At 44.0% G+C, this 23,610-nt stretch overlaps 1 protein-coding gene across 3 annotated transcripts in view; it reads right to left on the bottom strand.

The window, feature by feature from the left end:
* Positions 1-23,396, bottom strand: part of CBFA2T2 (CBFA2/RUNX1 partner transcriptional co-repressor 2) — a 150,627-nt gene extending 127,231 nt beyond the window's left edge. For all 3 annotated transcript variants that reach the window (XM_070420152.1, XM_070420153.1, XM_070420154.1), the window contains exon 1: positions 23,267-23,396. In XM_070420152.1, the coding sequence (XP_070276253.1) occupies positions 23,267-23,300 (34 nt within the window). In that variant the 5' untranslated portion in view covers positions 23,301-23,396. The remainder of the gene's footprint in view (positions 1-23,266) is intronic.
* Between the last annotated feature and the right edge of the window lie 214 nt (positions 23,397-23,610).

Raw genomic sequence — 23,610 nt, 5'->3', positions numbered from 1 at the left:
ATTATCGGGACACTGAGACGCAGGGCCTCTCAGGGCAGGGCTGAGGATCAGCCATAGCTGCTTGCTCCTCCCTGTTGATTCCCTGAGACCCCGCCCCACCCAAGCTGGGGCAGAGGCTTTTGCATATGAATGCCCTGGCCCTTTGCAATCTGAAAATTACCTAACAGACTGCAGTTGGGCCAGACAGACCCAGAAATTCCAAGAGAAGGCCCAAGGCCCCACAGCAGCTTGCATTGCTTCACAGCTGGGCCTCATCTGGGCACCTCCAAACCCCAAACAAGGAAGGGGAATCTGCAGATCTCTTCGTAGCTCCTGCTGGTTAGCCTCAGGAAGAGGCTAAATTAGCACCTCCTTAGATCAAGAGCCAGTGTACCCAGTGGTCAGAGTGGGACCATCCAATTACAACTCCTCAGATCCATAAGGGACACACTCAGGGGGCAGACTCAGTGAGCACCAAAGCCTCACTGAAGCAAGTCTTGCCTCATAAGGGTGTCTTCAGCACAGAAGTTCTCCCACTGCAGACACAGCTGACTCTCACAGCCAATTGGCCTGGAGGTCAATTCCTCCCAGTGATACCTACAACAATCAAGGCTTAACTACAACAAGACTGTGCACAAAGCCCACAAAGGGGTGCACAAAGAGTGTCCACCTCAGGTAATTGGGGAGGGTGAGCCACTGGGCCCTATAGGACACCTAGCACAGAAAGGCACTCTATCGACACAGGGAAGCATAAAAAAATGCGGAGACAAAGAAACAGGACACAAAAGACAGAAATGGAGGAAAGCAAACTACTGGATATAGAGTTCAAAACCACACTTTTAAGGTTTTTCAAGAACTTTCTAGAAACCGCCAATAAATGTAGTGAGACCCTCATGAAATCTAGTGAGACCCTCGATGTTGTGATAAAGGACCAACTAGAAATTAAGCATACACTGACTGAAATAAAGGATATTATGCAGAGTTCCAACAGCAGACTAGAGGATCGCAAGAATCAAGTCAAAGATTTGAAATACGAAGAAGCAAAAAACACCCAACCGGGAAAGCAAAATGAAAAAAGAATCCAAAAATACGAAGATAGTGTAAGGAGCCTCTGGGACAGCTTCAAGCGTACCAACATCTGAATTATAGGGGTGCCAGAAGAAGAAAGAGAGCAAGATATTGAAAACCTATTTGAAGAAATAATGACAGAAAACTTCCCCTACCTGGTGAAAGAAATAGACTTACAAGTCCAGGATGCACAGAGAACCCCAAAACAAGAGGAATCCAAAGAGGACCACACCAAGACACATCATCATTAAAATGCCAAGAGCAAAAGACAAAGAGAGAATCTTAAAAGCAGCAAGAGAAAGACAGTCAGTTACCTACAAGGGAGTACCCATACGACTGTCAGCTGATTTCTCAACAGAAACTTTGCAGGCCAGAAGGGAGTGGCAAGAAATATTCAAAGTGATGAATACCAAGAACCTACAACCAAGATTACTTTATCCAGCAAAGCTATCATTCAGAATTGAAGGTCAGATAAAGAGCTTCACAGATAAGGAAAAGCTAAAGGAATTCATCACCACTAAACCAGTATTATATGAAATGCTGAAAGGTATCCTTTAAGAAGAGGATGAAGAAGAAAAAGGTAAAGATACAAATTATGAACAACAAATACACATCTATCAACAAGTGAATCTAAAAATCAAGTGAATAAATAATCTGATGAACAGAATAAACTGGTGATTATAATAGAATCAGGGGCATAGAATGGGAGTGGACTGACTATTCTTGCGGGGGAAAAGGGGTGTGGGGGATGCGGGAAGAGACTGAACAAAAATCGTGCACCTATGGATGAGGACAGTGGGGGGGGGCGCGGTGAAGGTGGAGTGTGGGGGGGAACTGGGTGGAGGGGAGCTATGGAGGGAAAAAGCGGAACAACTGTAATAATCTGAACAATAAAGATTTAATTTTAAAAAATGTGGAGATAAAGAAAGAGGTCACAAATGACAGAAATGGAGGAAAGCAAACTAGTGGATATAGAGCTCAAAACCATGGTTATAAGGTTTTTCAAGAATTTTCTAGAAACCGCCGATAAATTTAGTGAGACCCTGGAGGATATGAAAAAAGACCAACTAGAAATTAAGCATACACTGACTGAAATAAAGGATATTATACAGAGATCCAACAGCAGACAAGAGGATCCCAAGAATCAAGTCAAAGATTTGAAATACGAAGAAGCAAAAAACACCCAACCAGAAAAGCAAAAAGAAAAAAGAATCCAAAAATATGAAGATAGTGTAAGGAGCCTCTGGGACAACTTCAAGCGTACCAACATCCGAATTATAGGGGTGCCAGGAGGAGAGAGAGAGCAAGATATTGAAAACCTATTTGAAGAAATAATGACAGAAAACTTCCCCTACCTGGTGAAAGAAATAGACTTACAAGTCCAGGATGCACAGAGAACCCCAAAACAAGAGGAATCCAAAGAGGACCACACCAAGACACATCATCATTAAAATGCCAAGAGCAAAAGACAAAGAGAGAATCTTAAAAGCAGCAAGAGAAAGACAGTCAGTTACCTACAAGGGAGTACCCATACGACTGTCAGCTGATTTCTCAACAGAAACTTTGCAGGCCAGAAGGGAGTGGCAAGAAATATTCAAAGTGATGAATACCAAGAACCTACAACCAAGATTACTTTATCCAGCAAAGCTATCATTCAGAATTGAAGGTCAGATAAAGAGCTTCACAGATAAGAAAAAGCTAAAGGAGTTCATCACCACCAAACCAGTATTATATGAAATGCTGAAAGGTATTCTTTAAGAAGAGGATGAAGAAAAGGGTAAAGATAAAAATTATGAACAGCAAATACATATCTATCAACAAGTGAATCTAAAAATCAAGTGAATAAAAAATCTGATGAACAGAGTAAACTGGTGAATATAATAGAACCAGGGGCATAGAAAGGGAGTGGACTGACAATTCTTGGGGGGAAAGGGGTGTGGGGGTGCAGGAAGAGACTGGACAAAAATTGTACACCTATGGATGAGGACAGTGGGAGGGGTAAGGGCAGAGGGTGGGGTGGGAACTGGGTTTACGAGAGCTATGGGGGGAAAAAAGAGGAACAACTGTAATAATCTGAACAATAAAGATTTAATTTTAAAAAAATAAATAAGTAAAATTGCCATGCGGTTTGCTACAAAAAAACAAACAAACAAAAAAAAAAACAAGTACTGAGATACCTCAACAGCTAATCTGATAACTTAGAGGGCTATTAAGTGACTAAAGGGCAGGTAGTGTATACAACATGGATATGCTAGACAAAAGGATGATTCACAATGGGTGGACCGAGCAGGACAGTGGAAGATTTCACACTACCCAGAATGGCATGAAATGTAAAACTAATGAATTGATAATTTTTGGAATTTTCCATTTAATATATTTAGACAACAGTTGCCCGTGAGAAATTAAAATCACAAAACACCAAACCTTGAACTAAGAGGGACTACTGTACTGTTTTACTCACTAAATATATCCTGCCCCTTCCAGTCTGGATGCCTTGGCTTATTCCAAGAGTCAGCAACTAACGCCATCCCCACCTCACCACTTACTCCCCGGATGCAAACCCAGTTAAATGCCTGTTTCAATTAAGAACTGTGGTTAACAGTTTTTACATTTAAAAAAATATATATTTTATTGATTTTTTACAGAGTGGAAGGGAGAGGGATAGAGAGTTAGAAACATCGATGAGAGAGAAACATCTATCAGCTGCCTCTTGCACACCTCCTACTAGGGATGTGCCCGAAACCAAGGCCCTTGACCGGAATCGAACCTGGGACCCTTCAGTCCGCAGGCCAATGCTCTGTCCACTGAGCCAAACCAGTAAGGGCAGTTTTTACATTTTTGAAGGGTTGAAGGGGAAAAAACAAAAGAGAATACATGATAGACTATATGCATTCCTAAAAGCCTAAAATATTTACCCTTCATAGAAAAAGTTTGCCCACTCTAGTTTATTCCATTATCATATCAGAACCCAAAAATTATTTCCTTTATCCCATTTCTGCATAAGCACCAATGTGAGATCTAACCATCCATCAAAATGCAACTGATTATTCAATGAAGCCTTTCTTACTAATTTCAATGAGATATGCTCTTTCTCTTAAATTTATCTCTATCTTCCTTAGCACACTGTATCCCTTTTAGTCACAAGGGATAGTTTCCAAACCCAAAATTGAGACTCATGGTCTGACAAGACTACTACATTAATCTAATTATTTTACTGCTTCCAGTCTTGCTCCTTCAAATCCATCTTCATGGGTCATCAAGTGCTCTACTTAGTATATAATCTTAAATATGTTATTCCCTCATTCTTTCTTTTGCTCTCATTAGTTAAGGAATAAAATCCAGCATAAAAACCTGGCCCCTACCCTGACTGGTTTGGCTCAGTGGATAGAGCATTGGCCTGCGGACTGAAAGGTCCCAGATTCGATTCCGGTCAAGGGCATGTATCTTGGTTGCGGGCACATCTCCAGTGGGGGATGTGCAGGAGGCAGCTGATGGATGTTTCTCTCTCATCGATGTTTCTAACTCTCTATCTCTCTCCCTTCTTTTCTGTAAAAAATCAATTAAAAAAACAAAAAACAAAAACCTGGCCCCTGCCTGCTCCTCTAGTCTCAGCTCCTGCCATTCCTTACCTAGAACCTTATACTCCAATAACATAATACTTTTAGTCCCCTGCAAACCTGGTCCAGTCTTAACTTCCCCCATTCTCCAACTTGCCTTACATGCTTTGCTGGTAGAAGTACAAAAACTGATACCATCTCGAGAGTATTTTGGCAAAATCTATCAAAATTACATGATAGTACTCTTTGCCTCAGTGCTTTTACTTCTAGGAATTTATTCTACAGTTTTATGAAGTAACACATTTTTACAAAATTATGCAACATTGTAACAGCCAAAATTGGCATGAAAATGTCCATCAGCAGTGGACTATAGAAAAAAATACTGTGCAACCATACAGTGATATACTAGTACAATGTAAAATGAGGAAGTTTTTATGTATGATATTATATGGCCTACAGGAATATATCTGAAAAGAGGACACAGAAGAAACTGATAATGCTAGTTGCCTCCAAGGAGGGGAAGAGTGACTGGAGCACAGAGGTGAGGGAACCTGTTATTTTACCTTTTAAATGTTGAATTATGTAAATCCATTGTCAGTCCAAAAATTAATTTTTAAAAATTTGTTGAAAGGAAGAAACAGATTTGGATCAAGACAGGTATCATTTCTCTAAAAAGTCTTTTTTGAAGCACAGCCACACATGCATGCCCACAAATTAGGTCAAATGGCTATCTTGAGTGGTTCTTACCATGCTATTATCACTGCTTACCATTTAGTACTGAAATTCAATCAATCTGTCTCTCTCCACTACTGGACTACATCTAAACTTCTCCAGGGCCTTAGACTCTCTTTATTTCCCTCAGCATCTGGGACTAAGGGCTCAAAAAATATTTGTAAAAGTAAATGAGTATTTGAAGTCAAGAGTATCTTAGAAAATCAATTATATTGAGTCACTGTAATGATAATTTCTTATAGTCTACCTTCTAGTACAGGGGTGGGCAAACTTTTTGACTCAAGGGCCACAATGGGTTCTTAAACTGGACCGGAGGGCCGGAACAAAAGCATGGATGGAGTGTTTGTGTGAACTAATATAAATTCAAAGTAAACATCATTACATAAAAGGGTACGGTCTTTTTTTTTTAGTTTTATTCATTTCAAACGGGCCGGATCTGGCCCGCGGGCCGTAGTTTGCCCACGGCTGTTCTAGTATAATCAGCTGCCTGTCTTTCCAGGAGAATACAAATATTAGGCCCCTCACATAAATGATTTATTGAACTCAACTACCATAGTAAAGAAAGCTAAGAGGCTGATATGGCAAATGAATTAAAATAATACTGCAAAAAAAAAAAGGGCCATTCACATAAAGATGATCAGGAATTGATTTTAGGATTTCGAATCACTATTTAATAATTATGGTTTTTATGGAAACTCTCCTCATTTACCCCATCATTCCTCAGACTTCAACAGCCACTAAATCAGCATGTACTATTTAGAGACCTTAAGAAAACTCACAGCAAGCAAAGTGTTGATGCCCACAGCTGCAGGTAGGTGCTCAGGGGCTCTGAGTCATGTTTGGCATCCTAGCTCCTTCCTAAGAAATCCTCTGCCTCATGGATTGAAGGAATCTCTGCTTCCCAATACAACTGGCCCCCAAAGCATTAATTAAACCCAGTTGTCAAGGCTTTCATTAGAAGAGCAACTGACAAAGTGTTAGGACACAGAAGGAAAGATAAATTGGAACACCTTTGAGAACTAGGACTAAAGCTTACCCACCTTACCAGCCCCAAGGCACTTAGCACAGTCTCTGCATCTAACAGCAGCACAATACAGTTGTTAAAGGAATGATTTCATTTAGACTAGGCAGGGGATTTTCACTTTACCTGTATTGCTTAAGTTTTAAAAACATACAGGGGTGAGGCAAAAGTACAGTTGTTCATATGAAAAATACAATAAATAATAATACAAAAACAGGTTTCGTGTACTCACAACAGTTGTTCATATGAAAAATACAATCTACACTAATAAAAGAGAAACATGGTAATTGGCGTACGACCGCTACCCTTCTGATTGGCTAATCAGCGTATCCTTATGCAAATTAACTGTCAGCCAAGATGGCGGCCGGCAGCCAGGCACTGAAGCGAGCAGGGAGGCTTCCTTGCTCCAGTGACTGCAGACTGCAACGTTCCCCGCCTGACTTCCCGGCCTCTGAGCTGGCAGTTTGAAACATTCTAACAAATATAGCCAGCTGGGATCTCAGAGCTGAAGTTATACATTGTTTCGATTATAGAACGGCAAACAAACCAGCAGTGGAAGCCTCAGAGCTAGAGCCAGAGCTAAAGCTGGCCCAGAAGAAAAAAAAAAAAAGAAAAAAAGGAGTGGTTGGGAGCTTCCCGCCAGCCTGAAAGCAGTCAAAACCGCCAGCCTGAAAGCAGCCCTCAGCCCCTCACCCAGACTGGCCAGGCACCCCAGTGGGGACCCCCACCCTGAAGGGTGTGTGACCAGATGCAAACAGCCCTCAGCCCCTCATCCAGGCTGGCCAGGCACCCCAGTGGGGACCCCCACCCTGAAGGGTGTGTGACCAGATGCAAACAGCCCTCAGCCCCTCATCCAGGCTGGCCAGGCACCCCAGTGGGGACCCCCACCCTGATCCAGGACACCCTTCAGGGCAAACCAGCCAGCCCCTACCCATGCACCAGGCCTCTATTCTATATAGTAAAAGGGTAATATGCCTCCCAGCACCGGGATCAGCGGAGCAGTGAGGCCTCCTGGCACCAGTTCAACATGACAGGGGGCAGCGCCCAAACCCCCTGATCGCCCTGCGGCTCTGTGTGTGACAGGGGGTGGAGCCCCAACCTCCTGATCGGCCCTGCTCTGTGTGTGACAGGGTGCGGCGCCCAACCTCCCCGCCCCCCTCCACGGGCCCTGCTCTGTGTGTGACAGTGTAGAGCCATAACCTCCCCATCGGCCCTTCCCTGAGTGTGACAGTGGTGGCGCCCAAACCCCCTGATCCGCCCTGCTCTGTGTGTGATAGAGGGCGGTGCCCCAACTCCCCTATTGGCCCTACTCTGTGCGTGACAGGGAGGAGCTCCCCAACCCCCTGATGGGCCCTGCTCTGTGCGTGACAGGGGGGAGTTCCCCAACCCCCTGATGGGCCCTGCTCTGTGCGTGACGGGGGGGGGCGAGGGGGGGGGCAGTGCCCCAACCCCCTGATTGGCCCTGCTCTGTGAGTGACAGGGGGCAGCGCCCCAACCTCCTGATTGGCCCTGCTCTGTGCGTGACAGGGGGTGGCACCACAACCTCCCCATCGACCCTGCCTTAAGTGTGACAGGGGGCGGTGCCCCAACCCCCTAATCGGCCCTACCCTGAGCGTGACTGAGGGTGGCATCACAACCTCCCAATCCGCCCTGCTCTGTGCATGACAGGGGGTGGTGCCCCAACTCCCCAATCAGCCCTGCTCTGAGCCCGACCAGGGGCTGCACCTAGGGATTGGGCCTGCCCTCTGCCACCCGGGAGCAGGCCTAAGCCAGCAGGTCGTTATCTCCCGAGGGGTCCCAGACTTCGAGAGGGCACAGGCCGGGCTGAGGGACCCCCCTTCCCCCCCGAGTGCACAAATTTTTGTGCACCGGGCCTCTAGTCTACACTAATAAAAGAGAAACATGGTAATTGGCGAACGACCGCTACCCTTCCCATTGGCTAATCAGCATATCCTTATGCAAATTAACTGTCAGCCAAGATGGCAGCCGGCTTTAGGCTTGGGCCGGGGAGGAGCCAGCCAGCAGCGATCTTCGGAGGCGGCGAGATGCCCAGGCCTAAAACCTCGGCCTGAGGCTTTAGGCCTGTGTCAGGGAGGAGCCAGCCAGGGATCGTTGATGGCTGCGGTGGCGGGGACCTGGGGGTGCCCCGGCCCAGGCCTAATGCCTGGGCCAGAGGCTTTAGGCCTGGGCCGGGGAGGAGCCAGCCAGTGATCCTTGATGGTGGTGGCGGCCCGAACCCGGGCGCAGCCAGCCAGCGATCCTTGATGGCCACGGTGGCTTGGAGCTGAGGGTGCCCTGGCCCAGGGCTAATGACTCGCCAGAGGCGTTAGGCCTGGGCAGGGGCCAAACCAGCAATTGGTGTGAACTACAGAGGAAACACCTTTTCTGACTGCCGATTGGTTAAGCTCCCTGTATGCCACTGGTAATATTCTTAGTAACTTGGGTAATGAGAGTCCAAAAAGTGATCTAGGGTTTTTTTTACCACACTCCTGGAGAAAAAAATGAAGGTCTGCTGCTGGAGGGTTAAGAAATGTCATATCCTGTCCTAGCCAGTTTGGCTCAGTGGATAATGCCTCGGCCTGCCCAACGCAGATTCTGGGTTCAGTTCTGACCAAGGGCATGTACCTAGGTTGCACGTTCCTCCCTGGCTCCGGCCCAGGTCAGGGCTCATGCAGGAGGCAACCAATCAAAGTGTTCCTCTCACTTTGATGTTTCTCTCTGTCTTTCCCTTTCTCTTCCACATTCTCTAAAAATCAATGGAAACATATCCCCAGGTGAGGATAAAGAAAGAAAGAAATGTCATATCCTATGAAAGACACTTCTTGAAAATGCCTAAAGAAAGTTGTCATTTTTTCATGGTAAAGGGACTGGAGTCCGTGTTGATGAAAACACCTTGGTGGCTGCGGTGACTGGCAGTGGCTGCAGCAGCGGGGTGATGGGGCTGTTGCCTTCCCCTGATCAGCCCGGTCGCCTTCCACAAAGGGAGGCCAGACTGTGGCTTAGGCCCGCTCCCCAAGGGGAGCAGGGAGCAGGTAGTAGGACATCCCCTAGGGCTCCCAGTATGTGATAGGGGGCAAGCTGGGCTGAGGAAACCCCCTCCCCAGTGCACAAATTTTTGTGCACCGGGCCCCTAGTCTATATATATAAAAGGCTAAGCGACCGGCCAACCGTCTGGTAGGTATGACGTGCACTGACCACCAGGGGGCCAACGCTCAACACAGGAGCTGTAGAGCAACAGCAACTTTGTGGAGTGCCCTCTTGCACTCCAGGACCCCTAGGGGGATGTCAGACTGCCAGTTTCAGCCTGATCCCTGCAGGCCAGGCCAAAGGACCCCACCTTCCAGAGAGACCCCGCTCACTCTGCAGATGCCCTTCGAAACCCGATGCCACCCCAGGTGCGGCCGGCTGGGGAGGGACCACGGAAGATTGGCTCCAGGGCGTGTCCAGCCCAGTCTCGCCCTGCTGGCCACCTTCTAATTAATTTCCTTTTCATGTGCATGAATCCATGCACCAGGCCTCTAGTAAATAATACAAGAATGTTTCATGTACTCACAACTGTAAACCTACTTTTGCCCCACCCTGCATATAAATAAAGTTAATCAAATGCTCTGCAGAATGATTTGTAAGAAATGACAAAAACAGAAAATCATACTATGACTATCATAATAATTAACTCATGAAAATATCATTAATATATGCTAAAATTAGTGGATAAAAATTGGAGGGAAACAAGATATTTATATGGGCTCAGCATCCCCCCACAAAATTTTTACTAATTAAAAAGTTAAAAATAATAACCCTATAATGGAGAAATCTGGCAGACATCACCTTAAACCAGCTCTTTTTCAACCTTTTTCATCTCATGGCACATATAAACTAATTACTCAAATTTTGCAGCACACCAAAAAATAGGTATAATTTTGATTCATTCGCACTGGATGGCTATTGTTGTGTTGGCTGTTGTCATTTTTCCATTTGACAATCTATGGCAGTGGTTCTCAACCTTCTGGCCCTTTAAATACAGTTCCTCATGTTGTGACTCAACCATAAAATTATTTTCGTTGCTACTTCATAACTGTAATGTTGTTACTGTTATGAATTGTAATGTAAATATCTGATATGCAGGATGGTCTTAGGTGACCCTGTGAAAGAGTCGTTCGACTGCCAAAGGGGTCGCAACCCACAGGTTGAGAACTGCTGATCTATGGGAAAGAGGTGAGTGCCTCTGGCTAAACAGTCAGGTACTGTATGTTTTAAAAATTCTTGCAGCACACCAATGTGCCTCTTGGGGCACACCAACTGAAAATAGCTGCATTAAACAAGTGATCAACATTAACATCATCAGTACTGAACAAATGGACACCATGGGCCTCCTGATATGAAGCACTGAGAACAATACATCACTTTGTGATATTCCTTCCAAAATGTATAATGTGAATCTACTCATAAATAAGACAAATTCAAAAAATTTTTTTCAAAAAAAAAAAAGACAAATTCAAATTGAGGGGCATTCTACAAAATAAATGACCTATACCAGTGGTTGGCAAACTGCGGCTTGCGAGCCACATGCAGCTCTTTGGCCCCTTGAGTGTGGCCACGAAGTTTCAATCACACTGTACGTGCTCGCCCGCACGTGGTATTTTGTGGAAGAGCCACACTCAAGGGGCCGCAGTTTGCCGACCACTGACCTATACCATTCAAAAAAGTGAAGGTTATGAAAGATAATACTGAACTATATTCTCCCAAAGTGAAGGAGACTAGAGATAGGACAATTAAATACAATGTGTTCCTGGACTGGCCACTAGACAAGAAAAAAATATTTTCCTATAAAACAATTATTGGAACAAATGGCTAAACTTGAGTAAGGTTTGGATATTAGAAATATTGTATCAAAGCTATATTTCCTAATTTTGATAAGTATATTTTAAGTACATAAGAGAATGTTCTAGTTTATTAGAAATAAACACTATGTTATTTAAAGAGGTAGCACATCTGTAACTTACTCAACAATATTTAAAAAAAATAATATCCTATATAATAAAAGGGTAATATGCATATTGACCCTAAAGGCGGAACGACCAGAGCGACTGCTTGACCAGTCACTATGAGGTGCATTGACCACCTCTTGGGTCCCTTCCCCTGGCTGGCAGGCTCCCATTGCCCACTGGCAAATGGGGAACCGAGGGTGGTGGCGGTGGGGGTGGGGCCGGTGAGCGGACAGAATGGCCGATCTCTTGGTCCCTCCCCCCGGCTTGCAGGCTCCGATTGCCCGATGGCGAACAAGGAACTGGAGGTGGGTGGCGGGGGATGCGGGCAACACCAGGCCAAGGTCCCCACCCCGCCAGTCGCCCCACACACAGAGGGCAACCCGTGGTGGGGTGGGGCTGGTGAGCAGGCAGAACGGCCAACCTCTTGGTCTCTACTCCTGGCCAGCAGGCTCCGATAGCCCGATGGTGAACAGGGAATCGGGGGTGGGGGGCAGGGCCGGCTGCTGGCAGTGGGGGAAGATGGCCCTGATCGCAAGCCAGGCCTAGGGACCATACTTGTGCATGATTTTCATGCCCCGGGCCTCTAGTACTTATATAAAGAGAAAAAGAATATAAAACCCTGGCCAGGTAGCTCAGTTGGATACTCCTGATAAGCCAAGGTTGTGGGTTTGATCCCCGGCCATGGTACATACAAGAATCAACCAATGAAACAACAAATCAATGTTTCTCTTTCTCCCTCCCCCTCTTTCCCGCTCTCTCTCTCTCTCTCTCTCTCATCAATCAATAAAAATTTTTAAGAAGAATATATAAAATATAGTAAAATGTTGACATTTGGGAACTCAAAGAGAATGGCATACAAGAATTTTAACACTACTCTTGCAACTTTTTCTTAAGTTTGAAATGTCAATACAAAGTTTAAAGAAAAAGGAGTATAAAAAGTTATTTTTTATACTGCAGATCACAATCCTAGCATATATTTGTTTTCCTAAAGCAGCTTATGGTATTGGCAATATATTTAAGAAGAGATAAGAGTATAGTTTAAACCACTTGGCCAGACCAACCCACCAAGGGAAGATTAAAGAAGAGCTTATGAGAACTAGAGCTGCTGAGCTCTAAGCAGCTCTGGACTGCTGGAGAAGAATGAATGCCAGAGGAATAGTTGCCTCTTCCCCTACTTCTCCATTACCACTCAGAACTTCCCTCTCCTAAACCATGTCTACCTTTAATCTCAGTCATAAAGAGGACTTGCTTTCTGCCTGCATCCTCCTCTTGGCTCCACTTCTCCAGAGGAAAACAAAATGAAAGACAACCACCTTCTTAATATTAAGGTCAACAAAACAAAAAAACCTGGCATATTTTTGGTGGAGGAAAATGTCTGTAGTATTTTAGCTTCTATTGAGAGGGTTGGGAGGAAAAGGTAGTGTAAGGGGACAGTAAACTAGCTAAAAACTACTATGTAAATTAGAGGAAATGGCATGATTAGTGTAGCTCTAGGGATATAAGGTAAAAAATACATCTGTGCTGTTGGAAAGACTTCGCATGTGGCTCCAAAAAATTAAAAGCAGGCAGGATGTCTGCATGGAGATGGCTAAGTTAACAAAAGAATAAGGGAAACATTTGTAAGAGAGGAAAAGGTCAAAGTAATGTGTCAAGGGAGCTATGCAATGCCTGGTATTAACATTTCACTTGAGCTGCTGGAGAAGTCAGATTACATATTTGTCACCATCAGCTAATTTAATTGAAAAATCTTGCCAACTCCAAAGCTATAAATTCAGACAAAAAGATAGCTAGCCCTGGGTTAGTCTAACTTTTACTTTGATTTCTGCATTTAATTAAAGCAATACAAAATAGAGGGGTAGAATCAAATTTGAAGAGCCACAAAGTGAAAGGTTCACTGCATAGTCCATATACTATACTTGATGATCCATATTTGACAGTTCCTCACAAGGCCAAGCAAAATTAGCATGGACATTTCCTAGGCTTTCGATGTTTATTGCCATCATCTATCTGCTTCCCTGCTAAGATCAGTAAATACAGGATGCATTAGTAAAGGCTCTGAAGAGTTTCTACCTTTTTTTTTTTTTTAATTCATCTCTAAGACCAATTCAGGATACCCCTGAACAAGACCAAGACCTATAAATCACATCCCCATTCCTAGACTTTTTGTTGTTGTTAATCCTCACCCGAGGGCACTTTCTCCATTGATTTTTAGAGAGAGTGGAAGGGAGGGGCAGAGACAGAGAGATAGATGTGAGACACATGATTGGTTGCCTCCCGCCTCACAGGATCAAGCCTGCAACTACCAGAGACCCTCCAGTCCCTTTAGTCCAGTGGTTCTCAACCTTCCTAATGCCGCGACCCTTTAATACAGTTCCTCACGTTGTGGTGACCCCCAACCATAAAATTATTTTCGTTGCTACTTCATAAGTGTAGTTTTGCTATTGCTATGAATCGTAATGTAAATATCTGATATGCAGGATGTATTTTCATTGTTACAAATTGAACATAATTAAAGCATAGTGATTAATCACAAAAACAATATGTAATTATATATGTGTTTTCCGATGGTCTTAGGCGACCCCTGTGAAAGGGTCGTTTGACCCCCAAAGGGGTTGCGACCCACAGGTTGAGAACCGCTGCTTTAGTCGGAAGGCCGACACTCAGCCAAACTAGCTAGGGCAGGACTTTTTTTTAAAGATTTTTTTTTTTAGTCCTCACCAAGGATATTACTGTATTTCCATTGATTTTCAGACAGAGTGGAAGGGAGGGAGAGGGAAGGGGGAAGAGGGAGGGGGAGGGGAAGGGAGAGGGGAGGGGGAGGGGGAAGATGAAGGGAGAGGGGGAGGGAAAGGGAGAGGAGAGGGGGAGGGGGGAGGGGACGAGATAGATGTTTATCTATGTGAGGGAGACACATAGATTGGTTGCCTCCTGCATGTGCCCTGACCGGCCAGGGATCAAACTTGCAACTGAGGTATGTGCATCTGACAGGAAATCAAACCTGTGACCCTTCAGTCTGAGCGCCACGCTCTGACCACTGAATGAAGCTGGACAGGGCTTTTTAAAGATTTTGTTATTAATTGTTAGAGAGGGAGAGGGGGAGAGAGAGAGAAACATCAATGTGAGAGCATACCATTGATTGGCTACCTCCTGCATGCCCCCTACTGGGATCAAGCCAGCAACCTAGGCATGTGCCCTGACCAAATCAACATTTTGGTGCATGGGACAATGCCCAACAGAGCCACATTGGCCAGGGCCATAGGACATATTTTAATAAGATGTTAGAGCCCAGCTGGTGTGGCTCAGTGGTTGCTGGTTGGATTCCCTCAGGACACATGCCCAGGTTGCAGGCTCAATCCCCGGTAGGGAGCATGGAAGAGGTAGCAGCTGATCGATGTTTCACATCAAATTCCTATCTTTCTATCCCTCTCCCTTCCTCTCTCACTCAAAATATCAATAAAAACATGTTTTAAAAAGAGATGTTAGGGAAAGTTGTCAAAGATGGAAAATCAAGTATCTTCAGGGAGTTCTGGGATCCTCTTGAACATAGATCTAAAAATCTCGTTTAGTTAGTAAAAAGAAGGAACCATGTGATAGAGAGTTAAAAAATAGTGGGTTCTGGACTCAGATCTCAATGTATAATGAATGAACTCACCAGATTGAACTAAGTTTAAACAGTGCATCTGCTACTGATTAATTGCGTGACCATGGGCAATTTATTTAATTCTCTGAGTTTTATTTCCTCATCTGTAAAACAGAGATACTAACTTCCTCCCATGGTTGTTCTAAGAATTATATGAAATGACATATGTGAAAAGCACCCGGCAGAAAACATAGCAAAGACTTTTTTTAAAGAATTCAACTGGACTTAAAAGCCAGATTCAGTTGACATATCTGCAATAGATTCAGTTCACAAGTTTAATTTATGGTGTCCCATCCCCTATAATTCCAGATAGCCTCAAGGCCTTCAATGGGCCAGAGACAGAAACCAGAGACAGAGGCAAAAAGCTACTTAACCAACTATAATAAAACCCAGAGACAGGCTCAGTCACATGTACTTACACTAGCTCATATTGCATATGATATGGGGCCAGTCAGTACAGCGCTAGTGAGACCCCTCTTGGTATTCTTACCAAAGCTTAAACAATAACCAGGGGAAAGATTCTCCCTCGTTAACTTTCAAACTTTCAGGAATTTGAAGTAAATCTTTACAATTGAGTAATTGCTTTCTGTAATATGAGGTTCAAAACAATACTCTAAAACTAAGGAATAAGGATAAAACTGGCAGGCGAGAAATCTTTCTTCCCCATCTCTTTTCTCCTATTTTTTCCTTATCCTGGAAGAGGTATAAGCTTATTGTATTAACTCATCTTTATCCTAGTGCTGCATTCAGTCATTGTATTCATTTAAATGATCCTCCCTGCCTAAAAGTATTCATTACATTCAATAACTGATCATAAAGTCTAGATTTGCATACCATACACAACAGGCTTAATCCTCAAGAACAAGCTTAAAGTCAGTCTCTGCTTATTTTTAGAATCTTTGCTATGTAGAAAAGCCAATCAGTTTCAAACCAGCATAAATGTATTCTAAAGTAAAAGACAGCTCTAGCTGGTTTGGATCAGTGGATAGAGCATCGGCCTGCGGACTGAGGGGTCCCAGGTTCGATTCCAGTAAAGGGCACATGCCCAGGTTCCGGACTCGATCCCCAGTAGGGGACATGTAGGAGGCAGACAATCAATAATACTCTCTCATCATTGATGTTTCTCTCTCTCTCTCTCTTTCTCTCTCCTTCTTCCTTCCTCTCTGAAATCAATAAAAACGTTTAAAATAATAATAATAAAGTAAAAGACAAAGACCAAAAAACATTACAAGTGTCTAAAACATGATTCCATTTAGTAAGTCTCAATTCTCAAAATAAGCAGTCAAAAACCTTCAAAACAACATCAAAGGCAGAGGGAAGGGGGTGGGGAGAAGAGGATCCTAATATATGATGATAGAAGTTTGACTTTGGGTGGTGGGTACAGGTGAATATACAGATCTTGTAACATAGAAACCCACACCTGAAACCTATATGTTCATGATGACCAATGTCACTCCAATAAATGTAAGAAAAAAATTTTTTTTTTAATTTTTTAAAAAACCCTCAAAGGATAACTTATCCTAATAGTAAAACTTATGCCCAATTCTACACAAGAACTCACTAAAATGTCAATTCTAAATTAATATGCAGATAGCAGGTAATTAAGTAATTAAGGTTTTGTAACAATATTACTCTCAAAGACTTTAGCTCATTTCACTCAACTCTACCACAGGGTAGATGTGGGAGGTGGGGGGTGAGGATGGGATGAATAAGACATGAGGCAACAGATTCTGAATATCCTTCCCCAAAAGGGAAAAAACAGACAGTAAAGTTCTGTAATGCAGTAATGTATAGATATCTATAAGCACTGTTTTTCTCCACCTTATAAACACCGTATTTTTATAACTTAAGTGACCTTTAAAACATAGAAACTTAAAAAAAAAAGAACAACAAAAATAAAATGTAGGAACTTCATAGTGACACAGTATAGGAATGAGGACTGGATTTTCCCATTTACTGATGGCCCAACACATTTATTTCATTTCATTTCATTATTTCATTTCTTCATTTCATTATTTCATTTCATTTCATTTTTAGAGAAAGAGGGAAGAAGGGAGGGGCCCCGACTGGGAATTGAACCTGCAACCTAATTATGTGCCCTGACTGGGAATCAAACCGGCCACCTTTTTTTTTTTTTTTCTTGGTGTGCATAGGACAAAGCATCCAGCCAGGGGTAACCATTTTAAATAAGAGCTACCTTAATGTTAAGAGCTCGGGCTCTGTAGTCAGAACGATCTAGATTTTAATCTAGGCTTGTTTATTTATTAGCTCTATGACATCTGAATCAATTTCCTAATTTGTAAAATAAGGATTTATACCTAACTAAAAGAGTGAAGAATTAAAAGGCACAGTGAGTATAATACTTGGCATGGTATCTGGCCCAAAATAAACATTTAATATTAGTCATTATAATTATCAGACAGGAATTATCCCCAACTATAGCTTAAACAAACAACTGAGTCTCAAAGGTTGAATAACTTCCCAGGAGAACTAGGCCTCAAGCCCAGTCTCCCTCCAAATCCTTTTCCATTATGCCAAACCACTTGTGTCGTGTACATATCTGCCTTTTTTGACACGCTACTAACTGCAATTTAGCCTGTCTTGATTGTATAGTCACAGATTATAATACTTTTAATCTTACTCCATTGTTTTTCTTTTTCTTTTTCTTTTTTCCAGTTGTTTTTCTTACCCAATAATATGGTAAGGGGAGGGGAAGTTGGTGACTAAACACATCAATGTGGCACAGTAGGTAAAGACCATAGGAGAGAATGAGACCCTGTCTCTCATTGTCAGTATGCTTATCTGGGATAGCTCCTCTCCTCTCCATTTGATTTGTTGCTTTAAGTCTGCTATAAGATGGGCTGAAACAAGTACCTTTAAAGTATGTGCAGAATAAAAGCAAGCTTTTAGTGAAAGTTTGAGGAGTTATCCTATTAACAAGGTATAGGTTTCAATTAGTTGTGGTCCCACCAGGAAAGATAGCATACTCCACTAAGGATAATTCACGGAGGGTTTAATAAGGTTACTATAAACAAGAAAGGTATGGGCAGGCAGGATACAAGATAATCACAAGGGACAGTTCTAGTACCCTGGGACTAGAGCACCTCTAAGCCCAAGGAACAAAGGAAATAGAACTTTCCAAACAAACCTAGGAGCGAGTCATGTGGAAAGAACCACCTTTAGTGGAACAGCAATCTTCAACCAAGGGACATAGCCAGCCAAAGACAAAACCCATAAAAATGAAGCAGGGTAATTAAATTCCACAACCTCAGAGGGAAAGGAAGCCCACTGAAGTAATAGTCCGTGTCAAAGAACAGGATGGGAAAGGAAGGAGAGCAAATGGAAGGCACCTAATTCAACCTGAGAGGTCTTTCTGGTGCACTTTCACATCTCTTTATTCTAATGGGTAAGTGCCAGACAAGGAAAGAGTTACTGAACAGGACATTTCTTGCCTTTTTTTTTTTTTTTAATCCTCATCTGAGGATATTTTTCCATTGATTTTTAGAGAGAGTGGAAGCAAGGGGATCAGAGAGAGAAACATCTATGTGAGACACTTCGACTGATTGCCTCCCACACATGCTCCGACCCGACCGGGCCCTGGGATTGAGTCTGCAAACGAGGTATGTGCCCTTAACCACTACTGAAGCCGAGATCCTTCAGTCCTCGGGCTGAACCTCTATCCACTGAGCCAAACCGACTAGGGCTCTCACCCCTTTTAAATGGTAATGCACAGGGCCTATCTACCATAAAATATTTATAAGCATGTTTTTAACTAGTAAATATTGTTATTTATCATCCCATTCATAATTGTTCAGAATTCTTCGAAGGTCCAATGATTTATAGGACTTTCCCCATGCTTATAAACTTTCCCTTACCTTGCTAGGCAAAATAAAAAATCACAAAAATGCAGATACTATCAGAACCCTCAAGGAACTTACATTTAGGGGGTTATATTCTTAGATAACTAAGAAGGCACAATGAGGTAAGTGCCACCAGAGAGAAAAGAGCTGTGGTACTGTGAAAAGTTCTGGAACAGGCTTTCTAGCCATCTGGCCCCTGCCAGGCACAACTCCAGCCAGAACTCACTATTATCCTACTAACAAACTATAGACATTTCAATCAGGTTCCCTGCAGGTCCAGATCTGGAGTACTGCTCATCAAGCCCCCATCAGCCTCCAAATTTCCACTGTACCCTCAACCAATAAGATCGACCCTTCCACCTCCTGGAAAAAGCCCTTCTGCTTCCTAAGGATGGTTCAAATGTCACCTCCTTACCTGAACCTTATGTAGACCCTCAAGGAACAATTAGTTTATGCCTCCTCTGCAATCCCAAAAGCCTTTGCTTCAAGCACTTAAAGCACTTATTATCCATGTGTACCTGTGCAGGGTCCCCCACTAGACTGTGAAATCTTTTTATTTTTAGATTTTTATTTATTGATTTGAGAGAGAGAGAGAAACATCAATCTATTCCACTTATTTTTTAAAATATATTTTTATTGATTTCAGAGGAAGGGAAAGGGAAAGAGAGAGAGAGAGAGAGAGAGAGAGAGAGAGAGGTAGAAACATCAATGATGAGAGAGAATCATCGATGGGGTGCCCCCAGGCATGTGCCCTGCCCGGAATCTAACAGATATCTCCAGGTTCATAGGTTGATGTTCAACCACTGAGCAACATCAACCAGGTTGTTGTTCTGTTCCACTTATTTATGCATTCATTGGTTGCTCCTTGTATGTGCCCTTGGGATGATGCTCTAACCCAACTGTCGCCGACTGGTGGTCCACAGACCACTGGTGGTCCGTGAGGTCCGAAAGGTTGGCAACAGCAGCTCTAACCAACTGAGTTATCTGACCAGGACTAGACTGTGAGATCTGTAAAGCAGCTTTGAATCCTCAGCCACTCACAGCGCCCAAAATATAATGTGTCAAACACAGTATAAGTACTTTACATGTACTACCAAAATACATTATATTAACATATACATATTATCAATTATCACAGTAAAACTACAAATGAGGTTAGAATTTTCATCATCTCAATTTTATAGATGAGGAAAATAAAGTGCACAGAAAGGTTAAGTAACTAAAGTGCTCAAAGTCTCAAAGCTAATAAGAATTAGACCCCAAGATTTCAACCTAGCCACAACTCCAGAATTGAATATAAACAGGGTTGAGAAGGTCTCACTACAAGACCAATGGTCTCCATTGCAGAGGGCATAGCTATTATTTACCCCTTGGGGCAGGGGTCCTCAAACTTTTTTTTTTCTTTTCTTTTTTAAATATATTTTATTGATTTTTTACAGAGAGGAAGGGAGAGGGATAGAGAGCCAGAAACATCAATGAGAGAGAAACATCGATTAGCTGCCCCCTGCATGCCCCCCACTGGGGATGTGCCCGCAACCAAGGTACATGCCCTTGACCGGAATCGAACCTGGGACCCTTGAGTCCACAGGCCGATGCTCTATCCACTGAGCCAGACCGGTTCTGGCCCTCAAACTTTTTAAACAGGAGGCCAGTTCACTGTCCCTCAGACCGTTGGAGGGCCGGACTATAGTTTAAAAAAAAAAACTATGAACAAATTCCTATGCACATTGCACATAACTTATTTTGAAGTAAAAAAACAAAACGGGAACAAATACAATATTTGTATTTGCATGTGGCCTGCGGGCCATAGTTTGAGGACCCCTGCCCTGGGGGATGTAAGGACAATACTGGAACCTCTAACCATATTTGTTTTAGCTCAGCCTTTTGTAAAATGTCTATTTTTGCACATTATAAAGTATACATAATACAGCCCTGGGCAGTTGGTTGGAGCATCCCCCCATCACCAGAAGGTCTCAGGTTTGATTCCCCATCAAGGCACATAAATACCTGGGCTTCGGGTTTGATCCTGGTTGGGGCACATAATGGGAGTCAACCAATTCTGTCTCTCTCACATCAATGTTTCTCTCTCTTCCCTTCTCTCTAAAAAAATCAATAAAACATATCTTCATCCTCCCACCCGGCCTGTGTTGTTCAGTGGTTTAGGGTTGGCTCATGCACCAAGAAGCCACCAGTTCGATTCCCAGTCAGGGCACATGCCAGGGTTTTGGGCTCAATCCCTTGTAGGGAGTCTGCAGGAGGCAGCTGATTGATGTTTCTTTCTCAAACACTGATGTTCCTATCTCTCTCCCTCTTCCTCCCTCTCTCTCTAAAACCAATAAAAAATATATAAAAATTAAAAAACAAACAACAAAACATATCCTCAGATGAGGATAAAAAAATATACATAATACAGAGTACAGTCAACACCATAATTGTAATTTAAAACAAGCATTCACATAATGTGTGTGTAATACTCAACCCTATTTACTGAGAGAACACTAAAAACATTTGAGGCCACTGCTCTAGATTACTTCCCCTAGGGACTCTGAGCTCCTACATTCTCTCTGCCCAGTACTTCAGTTAAAAACATTAGCCAAATGTTTAGACTATAGGTAAGCTTCTAGAGGCAAGAGTCTGCTCTTTCATTCACCTTTGAAGCCCTACAACACCACAGGGCCTGGTGCTTAGCAGATGGTCAATGCTGAATCTAACTGTATCATGAGAATCTCATTGAAAAAAAATCCTCTCAATATTTTAATGTAACTTACTATATGCTTCCAGATTAAAAGAAAAATATATACTAAGCACACTGCCTAGGAATATAGAATTGCCTTAGAAACACCAAAAAAATTTTTTTAAAATAAATAAATATTATGTCCTCATTAGTTACATAATAGAATCCAAAATTGTACTTTGGGGCATATTTTAAACTGAAAACTGCATGAAAGAGATTTGGACATAAAAAATTTAAGTTCAGATTAAAGGTTCTGTCAACTACAGAGATGGTGCACCTTTGTCAGACCTAAAGGTCACCTCTGTCTGCCTTTCCTTAGTTATAAGCTCCAAGAGGAAGGAATTAAACTATCAAAAGCTCCAACCGCAGACTTGACTATGAAGAGGCATCAGCTGGGGGCAACTACTTTGCATTTCTTCAATCCAGCATTTAATGGGTATCACACAAAAGAGAGAGAGGCTGTGTAAAGCCTCCTATTTAGGTGTTGAAGAAGATGGGCTTTGAGGCTACATAAGATTGTAGGGATTCTTCTGTTCCTCAGTTTCATCCTCTGCAAAATGGGCATTTTCAAGTACTTAACTCATAAATAAGTCACCAGGATTAAATAAGAGAAAGCATGCAAAATGGACTTGTCGCGCTCCCACCCCCAACTACTAGTAAATTCAAAGTCCGAGTTTGATCTATCTAGTTTGCTGCTATATTCTCAGGGCCAAGAATGGTACTTTTTACTTAATAGGTTATTTAATAAATAGTAAATGAATGGAATGCAAAATGCCTGCTGCTCAAAAAAAAAAAAATGTTGGCGAGAAACGATTAAAATTTTATTTTATTAAGAGACCCCACCCCTCACCCATGGATCTCACAATTCCCGGAGGAACACTAGATAAATGCTGGAATGGAAGTAAGAAAACCAACTGGATTGTAAAACAGGACTAAACAAAAACAAAATAAAATCTTAAATCTACAACCACAGCCCAATTCCGGGCTTTCTGGAGTAAGGTTCACCCAGGATGAGGTTGATTAGCCATCACCATGGCAGTGTTCACGCTGGCGTTAGGTGCCCAAGTCTGTGTCAAGCGCTCTGCTGGCTTCACAAAACCCAACCACCGGGGTCGGATGGGGTATGGAGACGATCTTCTCACCCCCATTTTACAGATGGGAGAAGCGAGGCTCGTCGAGAGCCAAGGTCGCAGCCTGTAACTGTAAGTGGGGGCGCCGGGATGTGAACCCCGGCAGTCCGACCCCTGAGCCTGCACTCCACAGGCTTCTCAGAAGAACCATCCTCGAGTCCTCCACCACAGGCCCCGCGCCCCTCGAAATCAGGAGCGTGTCACATCCCCCCAGGAGCCGGACTTAGCGGCCGCAGTGCTGGGAGAACAAAACAATCCCTGTCCGTGGGCAAGTCCCAGGGACGCCGGCCCCGCCTGGGGCTTCGAGGCCGCGGTCCACACAGTTTCGCTCTCACCGTGAGCCCCGAGCCCTCCGGATGGCGCTGGAAGTGCCCAGGCGGCCCCCGGGAGCCCAGGAAGGGCCTGCCCGCCGCATGACCTTGGATCCGCCGCCCGGCTCCGGGCCTCAGTTTCCCCACCCCGGCCTCGCGCCAGGGGCCTCTCGGAGCTCGCGCCCGTTGGAACCACAGGCCTCTCACACGCCCCCCTTCAGCCGCCCGCCTTTCCGTTCCACTTACGCTGGAAGGCGGCCGCTCCAGGGACGCCCACCATCGCCAAGGGCCTCCGTCGCGAGCCTCCCGCCTCCGCCCGCGGCCAGGGTCCTTCACAGACGCCGCCGCGGGACCTGTGGCCGCCAAGCTCGCCAACCCCAGCGTCGCCGCTTCAACCGCAACTACCGCCGCCGTTAGGCCGCGCGCCGCCCCGCCCCCCCGTTGGCTCCGCCCCCGCCCCCTGGGCACGCCCCCAACGCGCGCTCCCGCCCGCCTGACCCACGCACGCAGAAGCCCGGCCCAAAGATCAGCATCCATTAAACCCCGCCCCCTGACTTGCCCCGCCCCTTCCGCGCGAACCTACCGCCCTA

Source organism: Myotis yumanensis, unplaced genomic scaffold (assembly GCF_028538775.1).
Source record: "Myotis yumanensis isolate MYYU_CA2020_CCGP unplaced genomic scaffold, mMyoYum1.0.hap1 SCAF_7, whole genome shotgun sequence".
Classification (NCBI taxonomy): Eukaryota; Metazoa; Chordata; class Mammalia; order Chiroptera; family Vespertilionidae; genus Myotis; species Myotis yumanensis.
Note: the sequence above shows the minus strand (reverse complement) of the source record. Positions and strands in the feature narration are given on the sequence as shown.